At 38.9% G+C, this 26,229-nt stretch overlaps 1 protein-coding gene across 1 annotated transcript; it reads left to right on the top strand.

Moving 5' to 3' along the window:
- Positions 1 to 20,597: 20,597 nt before the first annotated feature.
- LOC110882139 lies at positions 20,598 to 21,155 on the top strand. Its single transcript, XM_022130224.1, has one exon. The coding sequence runs from the start codon at positions 20,598 to 20,600 to the stop codon at positions 21,153 to 21,155; it is 558 nt and encodes a 185-aa protein (XP_021985916.1).
- Positions 21,156 to 26,229: the final 5,074 nt, after the last annotated feature.

The following is a 26,229-nucleotide window of genomic DNA, read 5'->3' as shown; positions in this document are numbered from 1 at the left end:
CGCACAAGGCCTATAAATCGCACAAGGCTGACCGGACCGCACAAGTTCGCTTATGTGTTTATATATTTGGGCCGCATATGTTATTGGATCACTTATACTATTTGGGCCGGGATTTATGTGGATCGCACAACATGTTGGGCTAATTACATTTTGGCTAATAATTGAAACGCATAAGTATGATTTCATTGTACTCTTGACTGTTTACGTGCTATACGTGTTTGCTATGATTCATACGTGCATTACTTGAACCAAACCTGACTTGTATGGTAACCCTGTTAGGACGTGGTTGACCACCCTTAGTTCAAGAACCCCTTTTGTGTATCTGCCGAGCAACCCAAGGTGTGTTCACACTCTTAACAAGGCATGGGATTCCCGGGGTGTTGGGAATGGGATTGATAAGGATAAGGTTGAATAGATTCAATACGAACTCAATTACTAGACTACCATACCATCGTCCTCGGTTGTGCAGGATACATACGTAAAACCTACGTATACTCAAGTTACTCACTGTCCTCAGGTTGCGAAGGACACTCACGTAAAACCTACGTGAACTTATTATACTCACTACTGCCTCGGTTGTGTCAGGCACTTACGTAAAACCTACGTAAACCCCCGCGTACTCCTATCCTCGGTTGTGAAGGATACTTACGTAAAACCTACGTAAACCCCATACGCGCTACTGTTCTCGGTTGTGAAGAACACTTATGGTTACGCATAGTCTAGTGGATTAATAACATGGGAAGCCCCCACCAATAGAGACCAATATCGGCCCAGTAGAGCCACATGTTACATACAGACTTACTGTTATGCATATTCTTACTGTGAACTCGCTCAACTAGTTGTTGACTCTCTGCTGCATGCCTTGCAGGACCTTAGGTACTAATGGAGCTTGCATAAGGAGGAGCAGGTCGTTGTGGGCAAATGGATCGTGATTACTTATTAAACACTTATGACGTTTCAAACATTAATACTTATGTTGGGTTTTACATTAATGCTTCCGCTACACTTACTTACATTGGTTTTGATAAACACCTTTCGTATTGATGGATAACATATACTATTTATTTATATGTTCAATATGATTGGTGGCTTGATCCTGGTCATGTCACGCCTCCAAGCGGTGGTACTCCGCGTGTGGATTTTGGGGGTGTGACATCGTCCGATACCGATCATGAGTCTGAGTTAATTAAAAAGGTGGTCGATCAGGTGTTGGATACTGATGAGGAATCCGAGTCAAAATCTGAGTCTGGAGGGTCAAATTCGTCAGTCAACAGTCAAAATTCGTCGGTCAAATGGTCTTACAGTATAGAATTTTTGTTATCAAAAGCAAATTTGGATGATGAAACATTTGAAGTTGCATACACTTTAAATGATTCGGATAAATTATACTATGACAAAGAATTTCCAATAAGAAGTGTTTGTTTTGACATGATCAAAAAGGTTTTCAAAATGACAGAAATCAATATTTCTGAAATAAAAGATTTAAATCTTACTGAAAAACCTAAAAAGTACACTTCAACAGTTCAACAACGTCTAAACAAGAAAAAGGGTTACAATTCTGGTTCTGGTTTTCAAAAGAAACCTAACCAAAATCGTAGCTACAAAAAGAAAGGTTTAGGTTTTATTCCACCAGAAAACTATAAAAATGATAAAAATTCTAAAACAAAAACAGAATTTGTGTCAGGTGGAAGCTCAGAAGAGGAACAGAAGAAACCATTCTGGAGACAGTCAAATCAAGAGTTTCTTGCTGAAAGAAAGAAGAATGGAACTGAAGTGTTTTATCAAAGAGAGACTCGAACCTGTTACAAGTGCAATGAAGCTGGTCACATTGCATGGAATTGTTCGAAAAATGCAAAAACAAAACATGGAGTTTCTCAGAAATTGAAAGAAAAAGTTGTCGATGTTGAACCACCAACCAATAGACTTAAAAATTTTGAAAATTCAAAATTTGAGGTTGGTGAGTGTTCGAAAAAGAATTTTTATAAAAAGAAAGAGAATGAAAACCAAATGTGGGTTGCTAAAAGGAATGATGTGAATGTCGGCGATGAATCTGGTTCCACAAAGCCAGAAGAGCCACAGGTTGAGGCAAAAATTTCAGTGAATGATGAGGAGTTTCCATCACTGAAATTTGAAGAAGTTAAAAAGAAAGTGGGAAAAACTGAGATTTCAAATCAGTTTTACGATGAGAAAAAAGATTTTGATGTCGAGAAAACATTCAACGGGAATGTTAAAAAGATATTTGGGAAAATGTTAAGTGGAAGGGCAAAGGGTGTTAAAGATTTTTAAGCAACTAAAAAGGCGACATATAACCCCACTGAGCAAGAGTTGAAATCCATCAAGTCTGAAAAGACTTGGATGGAAGTTTGTTTTCCATGATAGTCGAAGGACTACGCCGGAGATCCCAAGTTTATATCGTGGATCAGGAATTGGCATCATTCTAGTGTTTGAAAAGCTTGTTTGAAAGATGTTGAATAGTGTTTGAATTTTACAGGTTGAAGGACTACGCCGGAGCTTCCAGGTGATATTATTTGGGTTTACTTACAAGTGGTAGTTGTTGGTTATACTTTGAAGAGATTATTACAAGTGATGCAGAGGTTTCTGAACTGCAATTGGTAAATCAGGGACATTAAGTTGTACTTGATTTACTATTCATATGAGATTGATAAACAAGATGATGAACCATATCCCCATGCTTCACAAGTGGTAAACTTAAAAATGGTAAAAACAAACTCATTTTCCGGAAAAAAATCATTTTGATTAAAACAAACTTAAGTGTTTTGAAATCCAAATGAGAAAATGATTGTTGAAAGGGGGAGTTCAGATTGTTTATTCCTAGTGAATGGAGATTTGATGTGATTCGATGTCAGTTGTCAAGTTTCTGTACAGTTTGTGTTGTTTTCTATGTTTTCAAGTGGGTCAAGAGTCTAGTAGTTTTCAAATTTCCTTTGAAATGTGTTTGCATTTTAGGGGGAGTAGAAAATTTCTGAAAATCCAAAAACATTAGAAAATTTGAAAAAGCCAAAAACATGATAAAATTCAAAAATGAGTTTCGTTGTGAAAAGAGGAAATGATAGTACATCAGTAGGCTGTCACAACATGCTAAAGAATTGGAAAGATAATATGTGATAAACAGTCTTACTGTGGATATGTCAGTAGGTTTTTACATATTTAGTAAATTGTGACGAGATATAAATCTAAAAGTTCAAACTTTCTTGTTCTGTGGGTTAACACAAACTTGAATATATAGGTAACCCCTGAAATCTTGTTTGAAAGGTCCCTTATTCTGAGATACTAGGTCTTTATACTCAGTGATATCTGGGGTATTATCCCGGGACTTCTGCTGTATGGAAGTACTGACCTAGTCCCCGGATAATACTTTCCGCAAAGCTTGAAAAAGCATCGCCCTCAGCGAGCTGATGAAACAATAAAATTGATAGTCGCTGCTGTTGAAACTAAAAGATCCTCTAAAGGGGACACACCCAAAAGTCGAAGCCGTCATCTCTCTGCGTATACGGAATTATCGACCTGAGCTCTCACGGCCCTCGCATCTAACCCCTATACAGATATCAGCTGTGGTATACTCACCTGTAAGACTGAATATTGGGATCTGGATACGGGAGTATATTCAAGTAGTGGGACACACGGATAAGTTTAAGTTCTTAAAACATTAATATCGTATCTCGTATCAGTTGAACTTTGTGTGAAAATTTCAGTGGACCGATATACTAACAATCTAGGTAAATTGTTTAGAACTTAAAATGAAATCAAGCTTAACGGTGTTAGTGACATGTCTCATAAACTGATATGATTCTCTTACACGAACTCACAAAAATATGTTTGTAAATAATTTCTTTATTGCATTTCATTTTCTTTACATTGAAAAATCCAAAAAGATTTTAGTGTGTTTTAGCATAAATTTTTGAAAATACAAAAAGATTTTCGACAACTGGTATTGGAAAGCTAATTTTCAAAATTCCGAGTGCTAAACATGATGAGAAATATTTGAGGGGGAGTGTATGTTTGAAATTAAATGTTTTCCTAATCTAACCCTAAAGTGGTTCATCTCATTGGAAAATCATGTGTGTGTGATTTGAGAGAGTGTTGGTGCATACAAATTGTTAAAATTAGAAAATTTATTTCCGGAATAAGTATGTGCAGAAATTGCCAGGTTTCAATCTTGGATCTAAAGATAGAAAGCCAGGTTACAATATCTGTTGAAAAAAGCCAAGTTTCGATCCTGGAAATCAAATTTTGGAAAGCCAGACAACGATCCTGAAGATGTTGCTGAAGAACAACGAAATACCAGCAAATCGAGAGGGGGAGTTTGAAGACAGAGAGAGAGAGAAGCTCAGAGGACTGATAAAGACTGAAGATTGTGAAGACTCGACACTTAAGACTCGTCAACATCTAAGGGGGAGTCTGTTGGTGCAGTCATCTGTCGTCTTCGTCTTATGTCGAGTCTCGGGCTCGTTGCAGATCAGATTGGGCAAGGAATCAGGGAAAGTCAAGGCTGGCCGTTTGAAAGGAAGGCTGACCGTTTGAAGAAGAGCTGACCGTTTGAATAGTCGTGCCCATTTGAGAGTGTCCGTTTGAGTGATGATCGTTTGAGCATGTTCAAACGGTCAGGCAATGTCTATATATAATCTTCAAACGGATGTCATTTGTAACGATCAGGTAAATTGATACCGAGGTGCTGCCGGTAGATTCTTGTACTGTAATCACTATTATATCAATAGAAAAGAGGTTTAAAGTGTATTCAAGCTGTTTTAAAGTGTGTTGCTTAGTATTCCGCCTCTGAAACGTACGAGAGCTCTTCCGAACGACTCATTCAGGTCGCGAAACCGATCCTACAATTACATATATGATACAAAATTTTATGATGAAATCATGAGGCATTAGTCGATTAAGAAACTGAAACATAGTACGAACAAACTTAATGTCACACCCCGGCCGCGTATAACATGCAACCGCGGCGGAAACGCCGGGGAGTGTCGTGGACAGAATTAAATTGTTTCATTACCATGGCATACAAGTTGTATTTTATTTATAAACAAAGGTGTTACATTGTCTTGGAAATAGAGTACGGAAATCAAAACATAATTAAGCTAGTTCAACTTCATTTTTAGGCTCTAAGGCACAGGTCCGCCCTAGAATCATGATCATCGTCCTATGGAATAGCTCCTGAAAACACATGTGAAAGTAGGTACGTCAGCATAAAAATGCCTGTGAGATACATAGGTTTTGTGAAAATGGGGTTCATGACTTGAGTTTTAAAGAATGTTTAATAACAGTCAGTCATGAACCTTGTAATTTGTTTTGCTTTGTAAATCATTTGAAAAACGATAACATCAAATGATATGTATAGATAAGTGCAAGGTTAAATGAATAACCAAGTAAAATGAGTTGAATAAGATAAGTTGTTTGTGAAAATAATGTCTTGTGAAGAATATGTTACTTATGTAAAGTGTAATGTGTCTAAACTGAAATGACTTAGATAACGCCACGATATGTAACATTATACAAACATTTATATATAGGAAGTACCAGCGGCGTATCCACCATGTTTGTATCATATTACATACGCCACGTTACTTAAATCATTTACCCAAACCAATCCACCATGTAAATTGTTCATGTGTAAACCAAATGTCAAGAGTTATTGTGTAAACCATGTCAAATGTTTATGTTCAAATGTAAACCACCAATGTGTATGTCAATGTCAACGTGTTTATGTTCAATGTAAATCATGTAATGTGTATCCCAAAATGAATCATGTATGGTAAGCGAGATGTATCAACTTAAACCATATGTAAACTGCACAAAACAAGTCGTTGAAGTAACACGTGGTTTAAATCAACGTTATGTTCTGTGGAAAAATGCATGCTCTATTGATATTAACATTTATGTGGTATTGTAAATTATGCATACATCCAAGCCTTGAGACTGCGGCGATAAACCCTTAAACAAATTAAAGGTTTATCTAAGTTATGTATATCGAATTCGGTCATTCCTTCCAGTCCTATCAAACCCAGGACTTCAGGAATGGGAGTTGTCAATTCCTATGGTACCACTACCTACTAACGAACGGCGTAGCTAATGTTAATGAATGTATTGTCCCATGTTAAACAAACCAAATGTCATAACAAAATGAAGGCATGTGATGTAAACAATTGTACTAAGTATGCTAAGTAAACATACGAAGCAGAAATGTTCATGTAAATCGATGTGTCCATATGCTGAGTAAACATATGCAACAGAAATGTTCATGTAAATCGATGTGCCCATATGCTGAGTAAACATATGCAGCAAAAATGTTATGTAAATCAATGTACTAAGTACGCTCACAATGGGCATACATAGCATAAAATGTAATGAAATCATATACTATAATGTACTAATGAGCATAGCAGATATACGATGTGAAAACATGGAAAGCATGAAAGTAACAGATAGGCACATGTGTTTCACCCCAAAACAGTTTGGAAAAACAGTAAAAGAGGGGTTCTATGTACTCACCTGAGATTGCTTTGAGTTCTTGTAGAATAACCAGATAATGCTAAAGATCACGGGATATCAACGGCACCTAATAGGTAGCTTATGTTAATATACCGGACCAAGTCGGAAGGATCGGACAGTACGCGGGTTCGAAAACCAAACGAGTATGGAGACTCGTGTAATATGGTTTAACAAAGCCTACATACTAAAATGAAACTTAACCTAGGTGCTTACGGTCCATCACGACCCGTTTAGGTAGCTTATGCCACCTTACGCGTCGTTCGCGTAGAACGCGTCTGGAACGCCTAACATCGTGACCACAAGGTATAACCTCGGAAGGTTATAGCTATGGTCACCTAATGTGTTTGGTCAGGTCCTAATGACCGACCAAATGGGTCGGGTTCGAAAGTATAAGCGATGGTTTAGATCGCTTACCTTACGACCCTATATAAGCACTAAACTAAAAGTGACGAGCTAAGCATGTTAGAACATGCTTAACTAAGTTTAGAAACGGGTTTGACATCAAAACAAACGGCTTTGATGCCCACGAGTAGTTTGGTTATAAAATATGCAAGAATGCATATTTTGGCCGAAACTACGACTCGTCACTGAGCCTAGGTAACGTGGTGATCAGTAGGTATGGTCACTATGGACCATAACCATCGTGATCACGCTCACGTTATGAAGTTCCATGAACTTCGCATCGACCATAGGCTGGTCAATGCAGAAAGTCAACAAAACGTTGACTTTCGGACTCGAAAAGCGAATAAAAGAGCGAAAGAAGACTTACGGAGGGTCCCCGAGTGCTAATCAAGATCCAATAGCTCAGGTATGAAGCATAAGCATCAACTTAGAGCATTTAGATCTGATTTGTGGGTTTTTACACAAAAAGGGGGGGGTATTTATAGGAAAGGTGGAACCGTTAGGATCGTTTTATCGAATAACGTGCTTTGATCTCGTGCGTACACGTGTCCAGGGGTTAGATTCAGTGTACTTGACCCTTGGCCCTTCATTTGGGTGAAAAGGCATCGCCCTTTGATCGAACGAAAGGCCAGATTCTGCATTAAATGCAGAATCTGCTGTCAGACATGTTCACGCGGCCCGCGTGAAAGTGGGTGCAGGTCTTACGCGGGTCGCCTAGCCCCGTCTGATCTGCACCACTTGCAGAATTTACGTATTCAGCCCCTGTTGCGTTTTTAAGCTATTTCCAGCCCCTTTAAGACTTGTAAAGTCACCTTTAAGGCCCAAAAATGATGCCTAAACATTGTGGACATGAAACATGCCCAAAAATATGTCGGATGTCGGTTCGTTTGGCCGTACGATCGCGATGTTCGCTTAATTACGATGAAATGCGCATAAGCGTGAAAGACGATCCAAATGACGCGACGAATGGATTTTTCTCATGCCAATCACTAAGGCATAATATAAGGATGCTTACATAAATTTTTGGATGTCCGGATGTATTCAGAACGTAAGTTATGCGCGAAAGTGCAAACTTGTGCACTTTTTGACACTTTTAGCCCCTGAATGATCCAAAAGTTTGTTTTTGCTATACCAAAGCCTTCAAAACTTATTTCTAAGTTATGTAAAGGTTATTTAAGGTATGTTGAGTATATGTTGATGTTTCGGAGTATTTGTCGCATTAAACTGAGTACGTTTACGCACCAGTTTGCGTATAATGCTCCAGAAAGCGATGTAGAGTTTGGAATTGAATAAAAGTCAAAACACGAAAAATGTAAAACACAATGAAACAAACATTGGGATCAAATAACATTATTTTATTGATAATTGAACTGTTCATGATGATTACAAGCACAAATGTTACAGTCTCCCCTACTTGTGGAAATTTCGTCCCGAAATTTATTTAGAGGAAACTGATTGAAAAAGATGCGGATATTTTGCCTTCATTTGATCTTCACGTTCCCAAGTAAACTCGGGTCCACGCTTAGATTCCCAACGAACCTTGACCAAAGGAATGCGCTTGCGTTTAAGCCACTTGACTTCACGTTCCATGATTTCTACCGGTTTCTCAACAAATTTCAGTGTTTCATCAACACGAATTTCGTCAAGCGGTATGTGGAGGTTTTCATCAGCTAAACACCTCTTGAGATTGGACACGTGAAAGGTTGGATGAACATTTCCAAGTTCAGGAGGTAACTCAAGTCTGTAGGCTACCTTACCGATTCTTTCGACGATCTTGAATGGTCCAACATATCTAGGTGCAAGTTTTCCTTTCTTTCCAAATCTGATCACACCTTTCCAAGGTGAGACCTTAAGTAATACACGATCACCGACTTGAAAATCCAAGGGTTTGCGTTTTAGGTCCGCGTAACTCTTCTGACGGCTTCTAGCTGTCTGAAGGTTATCACGAACTTTCTTTACCTTTTCTGTTGTCTCTAAAATGAGGGCAGGTCCAGTAAGCTGAGCCTCGCCGATCTCATTCCAGCAGACTGGTGAACGACATTTTCGACCATAGAGAGCCTCGAAAGGAGCCATGTTGATGCTGGAGTGATAACTGTTGTTGTAGGAGAATTCAATCAATGGAAGATGTGAATCCCAACTACCACCAAAGTCTATCACACAAGCTCTAAGCATATCCTCCAGTGTCTGGATTGTTCTTTCAGATTGACCATCCGTTTGCGGATGATAAGCTGTGCTCAGATTAAGTTGAGACCCCATAGCAGATTGCATGGTTCTCCAAAAATGAGAAGTGAAACGAGCATCTCTGTCAGAAATGATGCTCAAAGGAACACCATGTCTAGCTACAATTTCATTTACGTAAATTTGAGCAAGTCTGTCAGCTGAATAATCCTCACGGATTGGCAAGAAATGTGCTGACTTGGTAAGACGATCAACGACTACCCAGATGGCATCGTGACCTTTCTTTGTGCGCGGGAGTTTAGTAATGAGATCCATAGTAATGTTTTCCCATTTCCAAACTGGGATCTCCGGTTGTTCCAATAAACCAGAAGGACGCTGATGTTCTGCCTTAACCTTAAGACAAGTAAGGCATTTGGATACGTATAAGGCAATGTCTTTCTTCATACCAGGCCACCAATACTGAATACGAAGATCCTTATACATCTTATCTGAGCCAGGATGAATGGAATAACGAGACTTATGGGCTTCATCCATAAGCAAGGTACGAAGATCATCTTGGCTTGGGACCCACAAACGGTCCATGAAATAGTACGATCCATTGTCCTTCAGTTCAAGAGCAGGTGTTATGTGATAAGGAAATTCCCTATCCATTAAACCTTGTGAAACACAGGCTTGTTGAGCCTGAGAAATACGGGCTTGGATATCGGTTTGAACAACAGATTGGACACGTACACAATGAAGCTTAATACGTTCCTTGCGACTCAATGCATCGGCTACGACATTCGCCTTACCAGGATGGTAGTGAATCTCGCAGTCGTAGTCGTTTAGAAGTTCAACCCAACGTCGTTGTCTCATGTTGAGCTCTTTTTGATTGAAGATATGTTGAAGACTTTTGTGGTCTGTGAAAACCACGCATTTTGTACCATACAAGTAGTGTCTCCAGATTTTGAGAGCGAAGACAACTGCACCCAACTCAAGATCATGAGTGGTGTAGTTCTTCTCATGTATCTTCAACTGCCTTGATGCGTATGCTATGACTTTGTTTCTTTGCATCAGGACGCAGCCAAGTCCTAATTTAGATGCGTCGCAATAAACGACGAAATCATCGTTGCCCTCAGGCAATGTTAGGACAGGTGCGTCGCAAAGCTTTTGTTTCAAAGTCTGAAACGCTTCCTCTTGTTTGACTCCCCAATCAAATGGCTTGTTCTTCTGAGTTAGAGCAGTTAGAGGAACTGCAATCTTCGAGAACTTTTCTATGAAGCGGCGGTAATAACCCGCTAGACCAAGAAAAGAACGAACTTCAGTAGGAGTAGTAGGCGTATCCCAATCCTTAATCGCGCTGATCTTGGAGGGATCTACATGAATACCTTGTTTGTTGACAATATGCCCTAAGAATTGAACTTCTTTAAGCCAGAATTCACACTTGGAGAATTTGGCGAAAAGTTGTTCTTTCTTTAGGAGTTCCAAAGTAAGACGAAGATGTTGCTCATGATCAGCTCGCGTCTTAGAATATATCAAAATGTCATCAATAAAAACGATGATGAACTTATCTAAGTAAGGTTTGCAGACCCTATTCATTAAGTCCATGAAAACAGCAGGAGCATTAGTCAAACCGAATGGCATGACTGTGAACTCATAATGTCCATAACGAGTACGGAACGCTGTCTTGGGAATGTCTTCTTCATGTACACGAAGCTGATGATATCCAGATCGTAGATCGATCTTTGAAAAATAAGAAGCGCCTTGCAATTGATCAAAAAGATCATCAATGCGAGGTAGGGGATATCGATTCTTGATGGTAAGCTTGTTAAGCTCACGATAATCGATACACATCCTAAAAGATCCATCCTTCTTCTTTACAAAAAGAACGGGAGCACCCCAGGGTGAAAAGCTAGGACGGATAAAACCTTTGTCGGAGAGCTCCTGAAGCTGTTTAGATAATTCCTGCATCTCCGATGGTGCAAGACGGTATGGAGCTCTTGCAATGGGATTTGCACCAGGTACGAGATCAATACGAAACTCGACTTGGCGTGCTGGAGGTAGACCAGGTAAGTCTTCAGGGAATACTTCGGAATAATCCCGAACGACAGGAATATCTGAAATAGACTTACCCTTGCCTTTATCTGCTGTAACCTGTGCTAAGAAAGCCACATAGTGCTTTCGCAGATACTTCCGTGCTTTAAAACAAGACATGAGTTTGAGTCCACCGGCAGGCTTCTCACCACGAACCTGTAGGATCTCGCCTGTCGACAGCGGTACACGAACAATCTTCTCAGAACAAACTATCTCTGCGCGATGCTTGGATAACCAATCCATTCCCACTATAACGTCGAAGCTTCCAAGTTGCATTGGCGTGAGGTCAATAGGAAAAATATGGTCGTTAAGGTTTAACTGGCAGTTGCGTAGAACAGAGTTAAGAACAATGGGTTCACCACTGGCAACCTCTACTGTCAAAGGTTTACCTAGTTTCGTTCTAGACACGCGAAGCATTGTCTCAAAAGACAATGACACAAAGCTCTTGTCGGCACCCGAATCAAAAAGAACAGATGCTGGCTGATTATTAATAAAGAACGTACTGTTCACCACCTCGTTGTCTGCTTGTGCTTCTTGTGCATTCATGTTAAAGACTCGACCTCGAGCCGGTGCCGGGTTCTGGTTTGCATTCTGGTTCTGGTTGACTAGTCTTGGACACCGATTTCTGTAGTGGGTCAGATCCCCACAGTTATAACATGCACCTGGTGGGTAGTTTGGTCGTGCAGCCTGACCCTGTTGTTGAGCAACTTGTGGAGCAGGGTTCTGTACTGCGTGATTCTGAGCAAACCGACAAACATCGGCAAGATGACCCGATTTCCCACAGTTAGTACAGAAACGGCACTGATATTGTGGCTGGTGGTGACTGTTGCATCGATTGCACAAAGGTGCACTTCCTGAGTAGGGTTTCTTTGCTGGAGGCTGGTTGGGAGCTGCCTGGTTTGCTTGGGCAGTGACAGCAAAATTTTGGGAAGCCTTACGCTTCCTTGACCCCCTTGAGGAACCAGAGTCCTTTCCCTTCTTGTTCGGACCTTTCTTACTATCCTCCTTGTCAGCCGACTGCTTCTTGCCCTTGTCACCCTTCCTGTGTAGTTTATTCTTTCGGATCTGCGACTCAGTCAGTGTCGCTGATAACTCGATTGCCTGACGGAGTGTGGTAGGGTTGCTACCAGTGAGAATGTCTTGTACTGAGTCAGGTAGGCCGTCAATGTACCTTTCGATGGCCTTATCGAGTGGGGTAACCATAGTTGGGCAAAGAAGACTCAACTCCTCAAACCTATCTGTATAAGCCCTGTGCTCGCCACTATCTTGCTTCAGAACATCAAATTCTTTCTCCAACGCTCGTTGTTCATGACGAGGACAAAATTCCCTCATCATAAGAGCTCTCAGTTGAGCCCATGTCTGAGCTAGAGCAACTTCTGCACCTTGATCTCTCATAACCCCATTCCACCATGTAAGAGCCCTCTTCTGAAACACGCTCGAAGAGAACTCGACTTTGCGATTGTCAGGACACTGCACATGACGGAAAGTGTTCTCGATGCTTTCGAACCACTGAAGAAGCCCAGTTGCTCCCTCAGAACCACTAAACTTGAGTGGCTTAGCCTGGTTAAAATCCTTGTATTTACATGTACCATTGTTGTTGTTGGCCTGGTTCCATTGAGCAAAGAGATTCGGAAATTGAGCAGCCATCTGCTGCGCAATAATCTCCGCCAGCTCGGCAGTAGCTATCTGGTTGTCTCGTCGAGGAGGCATTCTAGAAGGGAAAAACATGAAATGAAACGAGTGAGATGATTGGATGAAGAGAATGAGATGAAGCAAAAGCAATCAAAAGCAAAGATGGCGGTTATGCATCGCAAAGCAAACAAGCGATATGAAATGTCTAGTCAAAGTAAATGGGTCAGAATTAGTGTATCGCGAAGACATGCTCGCCTATAAGTGAACACTCACCCCAAGAGTTCCCAGGTAAGAGTGACTGGTCCGATTATGTGGATTTGTACGAACACTCTAGCCTTAGACAGAAAACCCAGGGTACAGGCATTCACCCTTCCAGTTCGCACGTGTTCACACTATTAACCCAACACTTTGACGGGATTTTTGAAAATCCAAAGGGGGTTCAAAACCATATAACAGAGGGTTCAAAACCTTATAACAGAGGGTTCAAAACCTTATAACAGAGAGTTCAAAACCTTATAACAGAGGGTTCAAAACCTTATAACAGAGGGTTCAAAACCTTATAACAGAGGGTTCAAAACCTAGTAATCAATCATCCTAGAACAGATGATTAATTTTCAAAGCGGATTCGGAACCGAAGTTCTCGTTGTGGTTATCACCTAAGGATAGGTGATGTGCATGTTTTAAACTCTAAACACAAGATAACTTGTGTTAGGGTCCTAAAGTTATAGTCTAGGTCAAAGCAGTACTAATAACCTAATTCCCTATAACCATTGGCTCTGATACCAACTCTTCTGTCACACCCCGGCCGCGTATAACATGCAACCGCGGCGGAAACGCCGGGGAGTGTCGTGGACAGAATTAAATTGTTTCATTACCATGGCATACAAGTTGTATTTTATTTATAAACAAAGGTGTTACATTGTCTTGGAAATAGAGTACGGAAATCAAAACATAATTAAGCTAGTTCAACTTCATTTTTAGGCTCTAAGGCACAGGTCCGCCCTAGAATCATGATCATCGTCCTATGGAATAGCTCCTGAAAACACATGTGAAAGTAGGTACGTCAGCATAAAAATGCCTGTGAGATACATAGGTTTTGTGAAAATGGGGTTCATGACTTGAGTTTTAAAGAATGTTTAATAACAGTCAGTCATGAACCTTGTAATTTGTTTTGCTTTGTAAATCATTTGAAAAACGATAACATCAAATGATATGTATAGATAAGTGCAAGGTTAAATGAATAACCAAGTAAAATGAGTTGAATAAGATAAGTTGTTTGTGAAAATAATGTCTTGTGAAGAATATGTTACTTATGTAAAGTGTAATGTGTCTAAACTGAAATGACTTAGATAACGCCACGATATGTAACATTATACAAACATTTATATATAGGAAGTACCAGCGGCGTATCCACCATGTTTGTATCATATTACATACGCCACGTTACTTAAATCATTTACCCAAACCAATCCACCATGTAAATTGTTCATGTGTAAACCAAATGTCAAGAGTTATTGTGTAAACCATGTCAAATGTTTATGTTCAAATGTAAACCACCAATGTGTATGTCAATGTCAACGTGTTTATGTTCAATGTAAATCATGTAATGTGTATCCCAAAATGAATCATGTATGGTAAGCGAGATGTATCAACTTAAACCATATGTAAACTGCACAAAACAAGTCGTTGAAGTAACACGTGGTTTAAATCAACGTTATGTTCTGTGGAAAAATGCATGCTCTATTGATATTAACATTTATGTGGTATTGTAAATTATGCATACATCCAAGCCTTGAGACTGCGGCGATAAACCCTTAAACAAATTAAAGGTTTATCTAAGTTATGTATATCGAATTCGGTCATTCCTTCCAGTCCTATCAAACCCAGGACTTCAGGAATGGGAGTTGTCAATTCCTATGGTACCACTACCTACTAACGAACGGCGTAGCTAATGTTAATGAATGTATTGTCCCATGTTAAACAAACCAAATGTCATAACAAAATGAAGGCATGTGATGTAAACAATTGTACTAAGTATGCTAAGTAAACATACGAAGCAGAAATGTTCATGTAAATCGATGTGTCCATATGCTGAGTAAACATATGCAACAGAAATGTTCATGTAAATCGATGTGCCCATATGCTGAGTAAACATATGCAGCAAAAATGTTATGTAAATCAATGTACTAAGTACGCTCACAATGGGCATACATAGCATAAAATGTAATGAAATCATATACTATAATGTACTAATGAGCATAGCAGATATACGATGTGAAAACATGGAAAGCATGAAAGTAACAGATAGGCACATGTGTTTCACCCCAAAACAGTTTGGAAAAACAGTAAAAGAGGGGTTCTATGTACTCACCTGAGATTGCTTTGAGTTCTTGTAGAATAACCAGATAATGCTAAAGATCACGGGATATCAACGGCACCTAATAGGTAGCTTATGTTAATATACCGGACCAAGTCGGAAGGATCGGACAGTACGCGGGTTCGAAAACCAAACGAGTATGGAGACTCGTGTAATATGGTTTAACAAAGCCTACATACTAAAATGAAACTTAACCTAGGTGCTTACGGTCCATCACGACCCGTTTAGGTAGCTTATGCCACCTTACGCGTCGTTCGCGTAGAACGCGTCTGGAACGCCTAACATCGTGACCACAAGGTATAACCTCGGAAGGTTATAGCTATGGTCACCTAATGTGTTTGGTCAGGTCCTAATGACCGACCAAATGGGTCGGGTTCGAAAGTATAAGCGATGGTTTAGATCGCTTACCTTACGACCCTATATAAGCACTAAACTAAAAGTGACGAGCTAAGCATGTTAGAACATGCTTAACTAAGTTTAGAAACGGGTTTGACATCAAAACAAACGGCTTTGATGCCCACGAGTAGTTTGGTTATAAAATATGCAAGAATGCATATTTTGGCCGAAACTACGACTCGTCACTGAGCCTAGGTAACGTGGTGATCAGTAGGTATGGTCACTATGGACCATAACCATCGTGATCACGCTCACGTTATGAAGTTCCATGAACTTCGCATCGACCATAGGCTGGTCAATGCAGAAAGTCAACAAAACGTTGACTTTCGGACTCGAAAAGCGAATAAAAGAGCGAAAGAAGACTTACGGAGGGTCCCCGAGTGCTAATCAAGATCCAATAGCTCAGGTATGAAGCATAAGCATCAACTTAGAGCATTTAGATCTGATTTGTGGGTTTTTACACAAAAAGGGGGGGGTATTTATAGGAAAGGTGGAACCGTTAGGATCGTTTTATCGAATAACATGCTTTGATCTCGTGCGTACACGTGTCCAGGGGTTAGATTCAGTGTACTTGACCCTTGGCCCTTCATTTGGGTGAAAAGGCATCGCCCTTTGATCGAACGAAAGGCCAGATTCTGCATTAAATGCAGAATCTGCTGTCAGACATGTTCACGCGGCCCGCGTGAAAGTGGGTGCAGGTCTTACGCGGGTCGCCTAGCCCCGTCTGATCTGCACCACTTGCAGAATTTACGTATTCAGCCCCTGTTGCGTTTTTAAGCTATTTCCAGCCCCTTTAAGACTTGTAAAGTCACCTTTAAGGCCCAAAAATGATGCCTAAACATTGTGGACATGAAACATGCCCAAAAATATGTCGGATGTCGGTTCGTTTGGCCGTACGATCGCGATGTTCGCTTAATTACGACGAAATGCGCATAAGCGTGAAAGACGATCCAAATGACGCGACGAATGGATTTTTCTCATGCCAATCACTAAGGCATAATATAAGGATGCTTACATAAATTTTTGGATGTCCGGATGTATTCAGAACGTAAGTTATGCGCGAAAGTGCAAACTTGTGCACTTTTTGACACTTTTAGCCCCTGAATGATCCAAAAGTTTGTTTTTGCTATACCAAAGCCTTCAAAACTTATTTCTAAGTTATGTAAAGGTTATTTAAGGTATGTTGAGTATATGTTGATGTTCCGGAGTATTTGTCGCATTAAACTGAGTACGTTTACGCACCAGTTTGCGTATAATGCTCCAGAAAGCGATGTAGAGTTTGGAATTGAATAAAAGTCAAAACACGAAAAATGTAAAACACAATGAAACAAACATTGGGATCAAATAACATTATTTTATTGATAATTGAACTGTTCATGATGATTACAAGCACAAATGTTACACTTAATGTGATCCGACTCCTCTCGGTTATGTATAGATTAACGGCATGTGATTTCGAGCATTAAATATTGTTATCAATAGAAACTGTGATTGAGCAATGTGACAATAAGGTGCAAACAATAAATATTGAAATGACAATTATGCTGAATTATGTGACTGGAAGTTATGAGATTAGGTGGCTTTGATTCATTGATGGCATGTTATTAACTTACTGTTGATAATCATATTAATACAAATAGGTGCAAACAATATTAATTTGTGAGATTAGTCTTTGGGCCGCATAGATTAGATATGATTGGGCCAGGTAGTTCTCAAACTTTGGGTACTGGTACACTCAAAAGTGTGGGCCGATAACTTAATAATTATTATGGATTAATAAAAGGGGCGAGGTTGATAACTCATTCAGGTTGGGCTGTTAGATGAGTTGGGCCAGTCACATATTATGCGAACTGGGTGTCCCGGGAGCATTTGTAATTAGGCCGAGATTGAACTGGGCCGATGGGGGGCATTGGGTCACACAAAGCTTAAGATATTTGGTGACTTGAGTTATTTACCGTTGTGCTGATAAATTGTTTGTATGACTCAATTACGTGCTACAAATACTATAAATGTGTAATGTACAAACCTTGGGAATGTGAATTAACTGTACATGGGATGCGTGATTTACGAGTATGCGAAACTGATTATGATTGGTAATTACAATAGAACTAATTGATCAACTTGGAATACGTGTGTTAATCTTACCGAGCAAACCAAAGGTGAGTTCACTACTTTTGAGCATGCTTCCCGGTGGTTTGGGACAGTCAGTGGGTATCCCGGGGAGGGATAAATCTTTTGGGTAAAACTGGGATGTTGGATAATATTCTCACTCTCTATCTATTAAGTCCCATCTTTTGCTATCGTGGGTGGTAGCGGGGTATTAGTTGGTAGCGCTACTTAGGTTTGGCACCCTCACCCCGTTCCTGAGAGAGGGCGGGTGTGAACTAATGACCCAGTCGGGCCCAGTGCTTTGATAAGAGCACTGGGGAACGGGCAAAACATACATCAGGAGCCGTCTTGTTCAGTATCGAGATATTATCAACATTGCTTTCGTATTTGTTAAACAGACTGGATTAAATACTTGGTAACTAACGTTTTATTAAAACTGTGAACTTGCCAGCTTTGTCTGATACACTTGTTGCATGCTCGTAGGTCGTTAGGTATTCTGGGTTGAGGAACTTGCTGTCTGAGGAAGTTGTAGTGGTCTGGGGTAGACTGAAGAGATGCATGAGATGTTTTGATATTATAACTTTCCGTATTGATACTGGTTGACTTTAGTTTTCTATTTTGCTTCCGCTGAACTTATTGGGATTTACTAAACTTATTATTGGTATAATTCTTTAATAATGTGTATTTATTTACAAACTTATCATGAGTTCAATATGATTGGTGGCTCGTTATTGGTTTGTCACACGCCTAGCAGGGACACTCCCTAGGTGGTATTTTAGGGGTGTGACATCAACTTTGTGACGATACTCGTTCCAAATCTTCAACAATTCCCAACTATGTGGAAGGAAAGGAATCATAATACTGCTTTGTCAGTCAAAATAAGGACAGTTGTGACCTTATGATTCCCTGTCCAAGGTAGTGAGCTATGCTCAAGCCTCATAGTCTATATGATCAATGCGATCATGACTAATATCATCAATATGATGATCATACTTAACATCCTTAGAGATGTTTGCCTACGGGCTGTATTAAAAATATCCATTTGTGACAAGGACAGTTGTAATCTTTTATGGTCGTGATGGGTTATACCCAAGCCTCATAGTCTATATGATCAATGCGATCATGACTAATATCATCTAATACGATGATCATATTATTTGACATCCTTAGTGATGTTTTGCCTACGGGCTATATTATATTGTCCAATTGTGACAAAGACAATTGTAATCTTTTATGATTCCTTGCCCAAGCGGGTGAGCCATGCTCAATTCTCATAGTCTATATGATCCGTGTGATCCTGACTAATATCATCAGTATGATGATCATATTATTAACATCCCTAGTAATGAAGTGCCTACGGGCTATACTTTACTCTATTTGTCGATAAGACAATGACAGTTGTGACCTTTATGGTCCCCTGTTCAAAGTGGTGGGTTATACCCAAACCTAATAGTCTATATGATCAATGCAATCATGACTGATATCATCAACATGATAATCATACTTAACATCCCTAGTGATGTTTCGCCTACAGACTATATTATATTTTCCATTTGAGACAAGGACAGATGTGACCATTATGGTTCCCTGTCCAAGGTGGAAGGCTATACAAAAGCCTCGCCGCCTATATGAACAAATATGATAATGACTGATATCATTAGTACGATGACCATTAGTTTAACATCCTTTGTGGTGTCAAACGAATTGCCTACGGGCCATATTATATCGTCAATTGTGACGACAGTTGTGGTCTACGACCCCTTATTCAAAGGTAATGAACTCTGTTCAAACCTTAAAGCCCTTTGATCAAATAAGATCGTGGCTTATGTATATCTTAGTCATCCTTTGTGACAGGCCCTTGTGCCATATCTGTCATGTCCTTCGTGACGAGGCCTTGGTGCCATATCCTTCACAATCCCATGACAGGCCTTTATGCCGTGTCTTTGATGTCCTTCGTGACAAGTCTATGTGCTATATTTAAATGTCCTTCGTGACAAGCCTATGTGCTATATTTAAATGTCCTTCGTGACAAGCCAAGGTGCTATATTTAAATGTCCTTCGCGACAAGCCAATGTGCTATATTTAAATGTCCTTCTTGACAAGCTAATGTGCTATATTTAAATATCCCTTGTGACAAACCGATGAGTTATACGGCTAAGTCCATTACCAATTGTGGTAAGCAGGGATAGTGAAATTGATATATAAACATATAGATCTGTAAGATCTAATGCAAATAAATTGATTTGCTCTTTAGTTCTCGAAGTATTACTGATGGCTTTATTATCTTTCAGATAAACTTATGGCAAACCCCAATATTGGTGAAGCAAGTAAGAAAAACGGTGGTAACGATTTAGAGCACCAGAACCGTAATGACGAAGAGAATCGTCTTCGAACCATAGTTGCCGATGAAGTCGGTAAAGCCTTGGCTGGATTTATGGCCACATTTAAAGGCCCAGAGCCATCAGTACAGAAGGAGAACTCCGTTACAAAACCCCGTTCCAATACTCATAATACTGAAAAGTCTCAATTCTCCTCAACTGAAAGTGAGCAGAATGTCAAGAGTATCAAGAAAGCTGAGTCTCGTGACTCTTAGAAGGGGTGTACCCATAAATACTTTGTTTCATGTAAACCCCATGACTTTACGGGAGAGATTGGAGCAATCGATGCACTGAAGCGGCTGGATGAAATGGAAACCGTTGTCGATATAAGCGGTTGTGCCGCCAAGGACATTGTTAAATATGTGTCCCAATCCTTCAAGGAGGATGCTCTGACTTGGTGGAAGGCACTAATCCAATCCACTGGAAAGGATGTAATGTACAGCCTGAGTTAGTCAAAGTTCGTGGAATTGATCCGCGAGACTTATTGCCCACCTCATGAGGTGGAGAAAGTTGAAACTGACTTTCTAAAGCTGACCATGAAAGGCCTCGAGTGTCAAGCCTATTTGTATGATTACAACTCCTTATCAAGACTCGTGCCTTATTTAATTACCCCCGACTCTAAGCGCATTGCGCGGCTTCTTGGAGGACTCGCTCCAGAAATCAAGGGGATGGTTAAATCCTCCAAACCTACTACTTATAGATCCGCTGTGGATCTGGCTCTTTCTCTCACTAAAGATGAAATAAGAGCAAGGGCGATTAAGGCCGAGGAGGATCATAAGCGAAAGTGTGATGATACCCCAAGTAAGGATTACAAAAAGGGTAAGACGGGTTTGAATTATAACCAGTCCAAGCCGAATGAGGCAAAACCTAAATGTAAAACCTACGGGAAGCAACACTTTGAAAAATGTTTCCATGAGCAGAACAAGGGTTGTGGCATCTGTAAGAAGATGGATCACAAGTCTCATGAATGCAAGGACTTGAAAGACGCCACCTGCTATGGATGTGACGTGAAAGGGCATATAAAGACCCGCTGCCCAAAGGGGGCGACTGACAGGAGGAACAAGGCCACTGATGGCCAGAAAGGCAATGTTTGAGCCTTCCAATCTGCTACAGCAGAAGCAGTTCAAGACATGTCTTTACGTATCTGTTTCTCGTAAATGTTTTATTTATTAGAAACTTGTTTTAAACTCTGGAGCCAGTTAAAGCTTCATCGATTGTAAATTTAATAAAATTTTAAATTATGCCCTTTCAAAACTTAAATGTCATTTATAAAATCAAGTGGCCAATCTAGATGGTTTCACATATGATATATCTTTCTCGAAACAATTTGTCTTTGATAATCTTTTTATCTATAAATCCTGTGGGATTCGGTATGTTCTTAGACATGGATTGGTTAGTCCAAAAACCAAATCCACATTGTCTACAGTAAGAAACTTATCGAAATTAAAATCCCTATCTGGTGATATATTCACCATTCATGAAAGATCAACACTATGGATATATTCACCATTCATGAAAGATCAACACAATGGATATATTCACCATTCATGAAAGATCAACACTATGTGTTACCTTCATGACACAAGTAAATCCTGACGAATTAAAATTGGAAGCTAAAGACTTATGTGTAGATGGACATGAGAAGTCCATAGCCACCTAGGAAGCTTAATGATTAAAATATTTGCAAGTGAGTCGAACGTCCTGGACCATTTGTGGTCTGCATACTGAATTAGAAAATTCCACATAGAATTAGGAGTTGGTAACAATGGATCTAACCTCCCAGTTACCTAGAATAAATCACGGCAATTAAGGAAAATTCTTGAATTCCGACTAGCTAAGCTATATAAAGATAACATCGAATCTCCTTATGGAGTACTGTTGTCTAAAGTATCAAATTATGATACTAAATATATTCTAATCTCAAGAAAATTCCAGGAAAGTGCTTAGTTGATAAGCACTTGTCATGTTTTGCCATGACATCTAAACGTGAGCTTAAGGTTCATTGAAAAACTTTGTCCATTATGAATCATGGAATTTAAAAATTCCAAGTTTCCCTCGTAAATGAGAAATGGGATTCCCATCGGGGCCCAGGATACTCTTAAAAGGTTGAAACCTACTATATATGGAACTAACCGTATTGCTCTGAGCAAATCTCGAGGTTGAGATTTCTTTTAAGGGGGTGAGGATGTGACACCTCGTAAAAATCATGTCCAATAATGCATCGACACGTGTCCCTAATCGTAACAATGTCAAACGTTGACTAGGAGGGACTATTATCGCCAAACAGTTAAAACTTTGGAATGTGAAAGGACTGAAAGTGTCAACATGCTTAAACTTAGCCTTTGAGTGACATTATACGATATTCATATTCTCATATTTAGCCACTTGTTGGATAATTGAAACCATTTGCGATAAACTCCAAAGTTTCGGTAATGGAGAGTTAAAAGCGTCAACATGTTAATTCTTACCTCTTAGTGACCTTTTAACGAACCGGGAACTTCATGATGTTCACTCATACTCTCGGGAATGCCTAATATTGGCCGTTTAGGGCTTTAATGCCGTTAAATAATAATACGCACAAGTTTGTGAGTTAGAAGGGTTAAAAGTGTCAACATGTTAATTCTTACCTCTGAATGACCTTTTAACGTACCCGGAGTGTCGTAATGCTCGGTTATACTCTTGAGAATGCCTAATATGGATTATGTAAGGCTTTGGTGTCGTTAAACGATATTACGCACAGCTTTATGCATTAAAAGGGTTAAAAGTGTCAACGAGTGAAACTAGTGTCCTTGGGTGATCTTTTAACCGAACCGGAGTTTAACGATGTTTGATTACACTCTCGGGAATATGTATAACCTATCTTGAAGGCCAAAAGTATCAAATATAAACTTAAAGTGGCTTAGAGGGGCTTATTATGTCAAAAATGAAAGAAATTTAGAGTTATGGAGGACCAGGGACCAAAGTTGATATTTTTGAAACCTGATATGTGTGGTAGCGTCACGCGATGCCTCCCCTCTTTTGGTGTCGCGTGACGCGACGCCCAATTTTTCGCAGAATGGTGTTGACAGCTGCAAGTTCTTCACCTTGTTCACCACACAAACCACTTTAACTCACAAACTTGATACCATGGATCCTTTAATGGTTTTAAAACCTGGTAATACACTTGGAATGATCCTAGAGAGCCCTATAACACTTGTCATGATCCAGGGGTTTGATGTTCAAGTATAAATAGGGGCTTTGGGCAGCCCATTTCCTTGCACATTTCACTCTCAAACTCCCTTCTCATTGCTTGAGCATTCTTGAGCATCTTCTTGGGATTCCTGATCAAAAAGGAAGCCCTCCTGAGTTTAAAGATCAAGCTAGGACCCTTTGTAAGTGTCCTTAGCCACTAGTTTCTGTTTTCTAGGCTTTTAAGCCAAGAGTCAAGCGTTATAGTAATAACACTTAGACTTTTAGTTAGACCTTAAACAGTCAAGCCATTTTTCGCAACGAACATGGCTACGTGATTGTAATTAGGTAGGTGTTAATCCCTCAAAAAGGGCACCTCCTAAGAATCACGTTTGCTTGGTCAATTGACGAGTCAAAGTAATATTAATTTAAAAAGTCAACGGGTCAGTTTTTAAAATAATTGCGATATGAGTTTAAAAGTGTTCTAAAATATGTTTTATCACTTAAACAACTCAGTAATAATTATTAGAACATGTGTAAACATGTTCGGCTCGTCAATTCCCGTTTTAGAGTCAGTTCGCAACCAAAAGTCGCGTAGTTTGACTTCTACGTTGACTTTTGGTTATAAACCGAATTAGACTAGTATGCTACTGATTTTAGGTTTCGTTATGATCGTAATATAATCTAGTATAATCCTATATGGTTATATTACACGATCGGACTAGGAATATGAGTTTTATGCAAGTTTCCGTATTTATGCTATACTTTTGACCTTTATGCCCTTTTTAGAAAAAATAAGGTTTTAGACACAAATAAGCTTGCAAATGATTTAAGTACTGATATGATAACATGTTTAACATATTTAGATGTTTATAATCTGGTCATAAATTGAGTTTACACATATAATCGTAAACTATGCTTTTAAAAGGACTAAAATTCCCTTTTTCATTTAAAATGAGTTTTAAACATAAATTCTAGGCAAACTCAGTTTGTACTGATGTGATATCATGTTTAGGAATTATTGAGATTTTAGATCAAGTTATGAACTGAGTTTAACCTCAAGTTCTTATACAATGTCGATAAATGACGATAACGCCCTTAAAGCATATAAATGGGTCTTTGAGCATAATATTCAAACCAAATCTTTTGCTTACTGATTTGTGTGACAAATAAAATATTTTAGATTTTCAAAGTAGATTATAACATCAGATTTCATAAACCATCGCATAAATCATCATTTAACGACTTTAACGCCGTTTAGGCGCATAGTATGGTTTTAAACCATATTTATGAATCAAGACTTGTTACCTACTGATTTTATAAATCATTTCAAAGTAGATTATAACATCAGATTTCATAAACCATCGCATAAATCGTCATTTAACGACTTTAACGCCGTTTAGGCGCATAGTATGGTTTTAAACCATATTTATGAATCAAGACTTGTTACCTACTGATTTTATAAATCATTTTAAATGTTTTTACAGTAGGTATAAGTCCTAAACTCAGAATCCCAAATAAGTCCTCAAAACTATGTGTGAAATGACCAAAATGCCCCTACGGCGTATAGTTTGATCTTAAAGCATAAACCACACATATACTTGATATCCTACTGATATGATATCATAATTAAACCATTTTTACAGAATGTTTATGACCATAACATCAGTTTACTCGCAAGCTCCTTTTATAAGTTGTAAAATTAAAAATGCCCTTATAAGGCATAGTTTGATTTTAAAACCTTAACGGGCATACAAGTTGATATCCCACTGATATTATAACTTGTTTATAGTATATTGGAATATGGAACTTGTTCATAATTCATCTGGTTACCCGATATCGCTTATACACGTATGGTTAGACTTACGTAACCAGTTTACATAAGTTTTCCGAAAAGGGTTTAACCTTATCTTTTTTATCTCAAAATCCAGAATGTATTATGTTTACCATATCATACAAGTTCTAGTACTTGTTGGGTTTAAGCTACATTCTATTCGGTATACGCTTAATCTAGCGAACCTATTCTTAAGTATCGGGTCATATCTAAAGGAACTACCTTTGGCCCGTATAGATTCTAACAGATAATAAATCTGTTCATTCCAGATTATAGTACCCCCTAGATAATCGGACTTGGGTCAATAATACTTAGACTTGCGGCTTTTTGCCAAATATAGTCTTGTTGAATGGAAGCTAGCAAAAAGGTAAATACTCTTGACTTATTTTAGTATAAACTTGGGATGGCAAATATGCCTCTTGGGACGGTTATTACACAAGTAAGTCGCCTATGATTGTGCAAAAGTGTATGAATACGGTTTTATACCGTTTACTTGATAATTACTGTTATTGGGGGTTATTGATACCATGTCCGGATACCCCAATGGGTTAAAACAAGTATATAATCTCGTAACAAGAATAATCCCAAGATATATTTTAAAGATCACCTACGGGTTATCTATATATATATATATATATATATATATATATATATATATATATATATATATATATATATATATATATATATATATATATATATATATATATATATATATACTAGCCATTTACCCGCGCGATGCGGCGGGAGTGGCGAGTTACAATAAGATACTCGTTTACCGTTAGCTTATCAGTCGTCTCGTGATATATTGTATAGTACTTAAGTTAGTTTTCTTATTCGTGATATGTTGGCACTGGTTTTGTGTTAGTTTATAGATTCTTTGGTGATATACTTTTGTACATGGAACAGATATGAAGTGAAGAACTAATGCTCTCGAACTTCTGTGTAGAGATGAAATCTGGTTCACGTTTTTTAAGGGAAAGATTTACTCGGCTAAGCTTTAAATTGATACCCGATTTATAAATGATGTCCAGATTTTGGTTCTGCATTTTCAATACTATCGGGTTTCGGGTCGAGTCAGTTATGTGTATTTGCTCACCCCTATTACTAATAAGACTTACACATCTTAATTACCTTAATGCGATAAAACATATGATTTTCCTTCA

This window comes from Helianthus annuus, chromosome 10, assembly GCF_002127325.2.
Source record: "Helianthus annuus cultivar XRQ/B chromosome 10, HanXRQr2.0-SUNRISE, whole genome shotgun sequence".
In the NCBI taxonomy this organism is placed as follows: Eukaryota; Viridiplantae; Streptophyta; class Magnoliopsida; order Asterales; family Asteraceae; genus Helianthus; species Helianthus annuus.
This window is presented reverse-complemented; position numbering and strand designations above follow the sequence as displayed.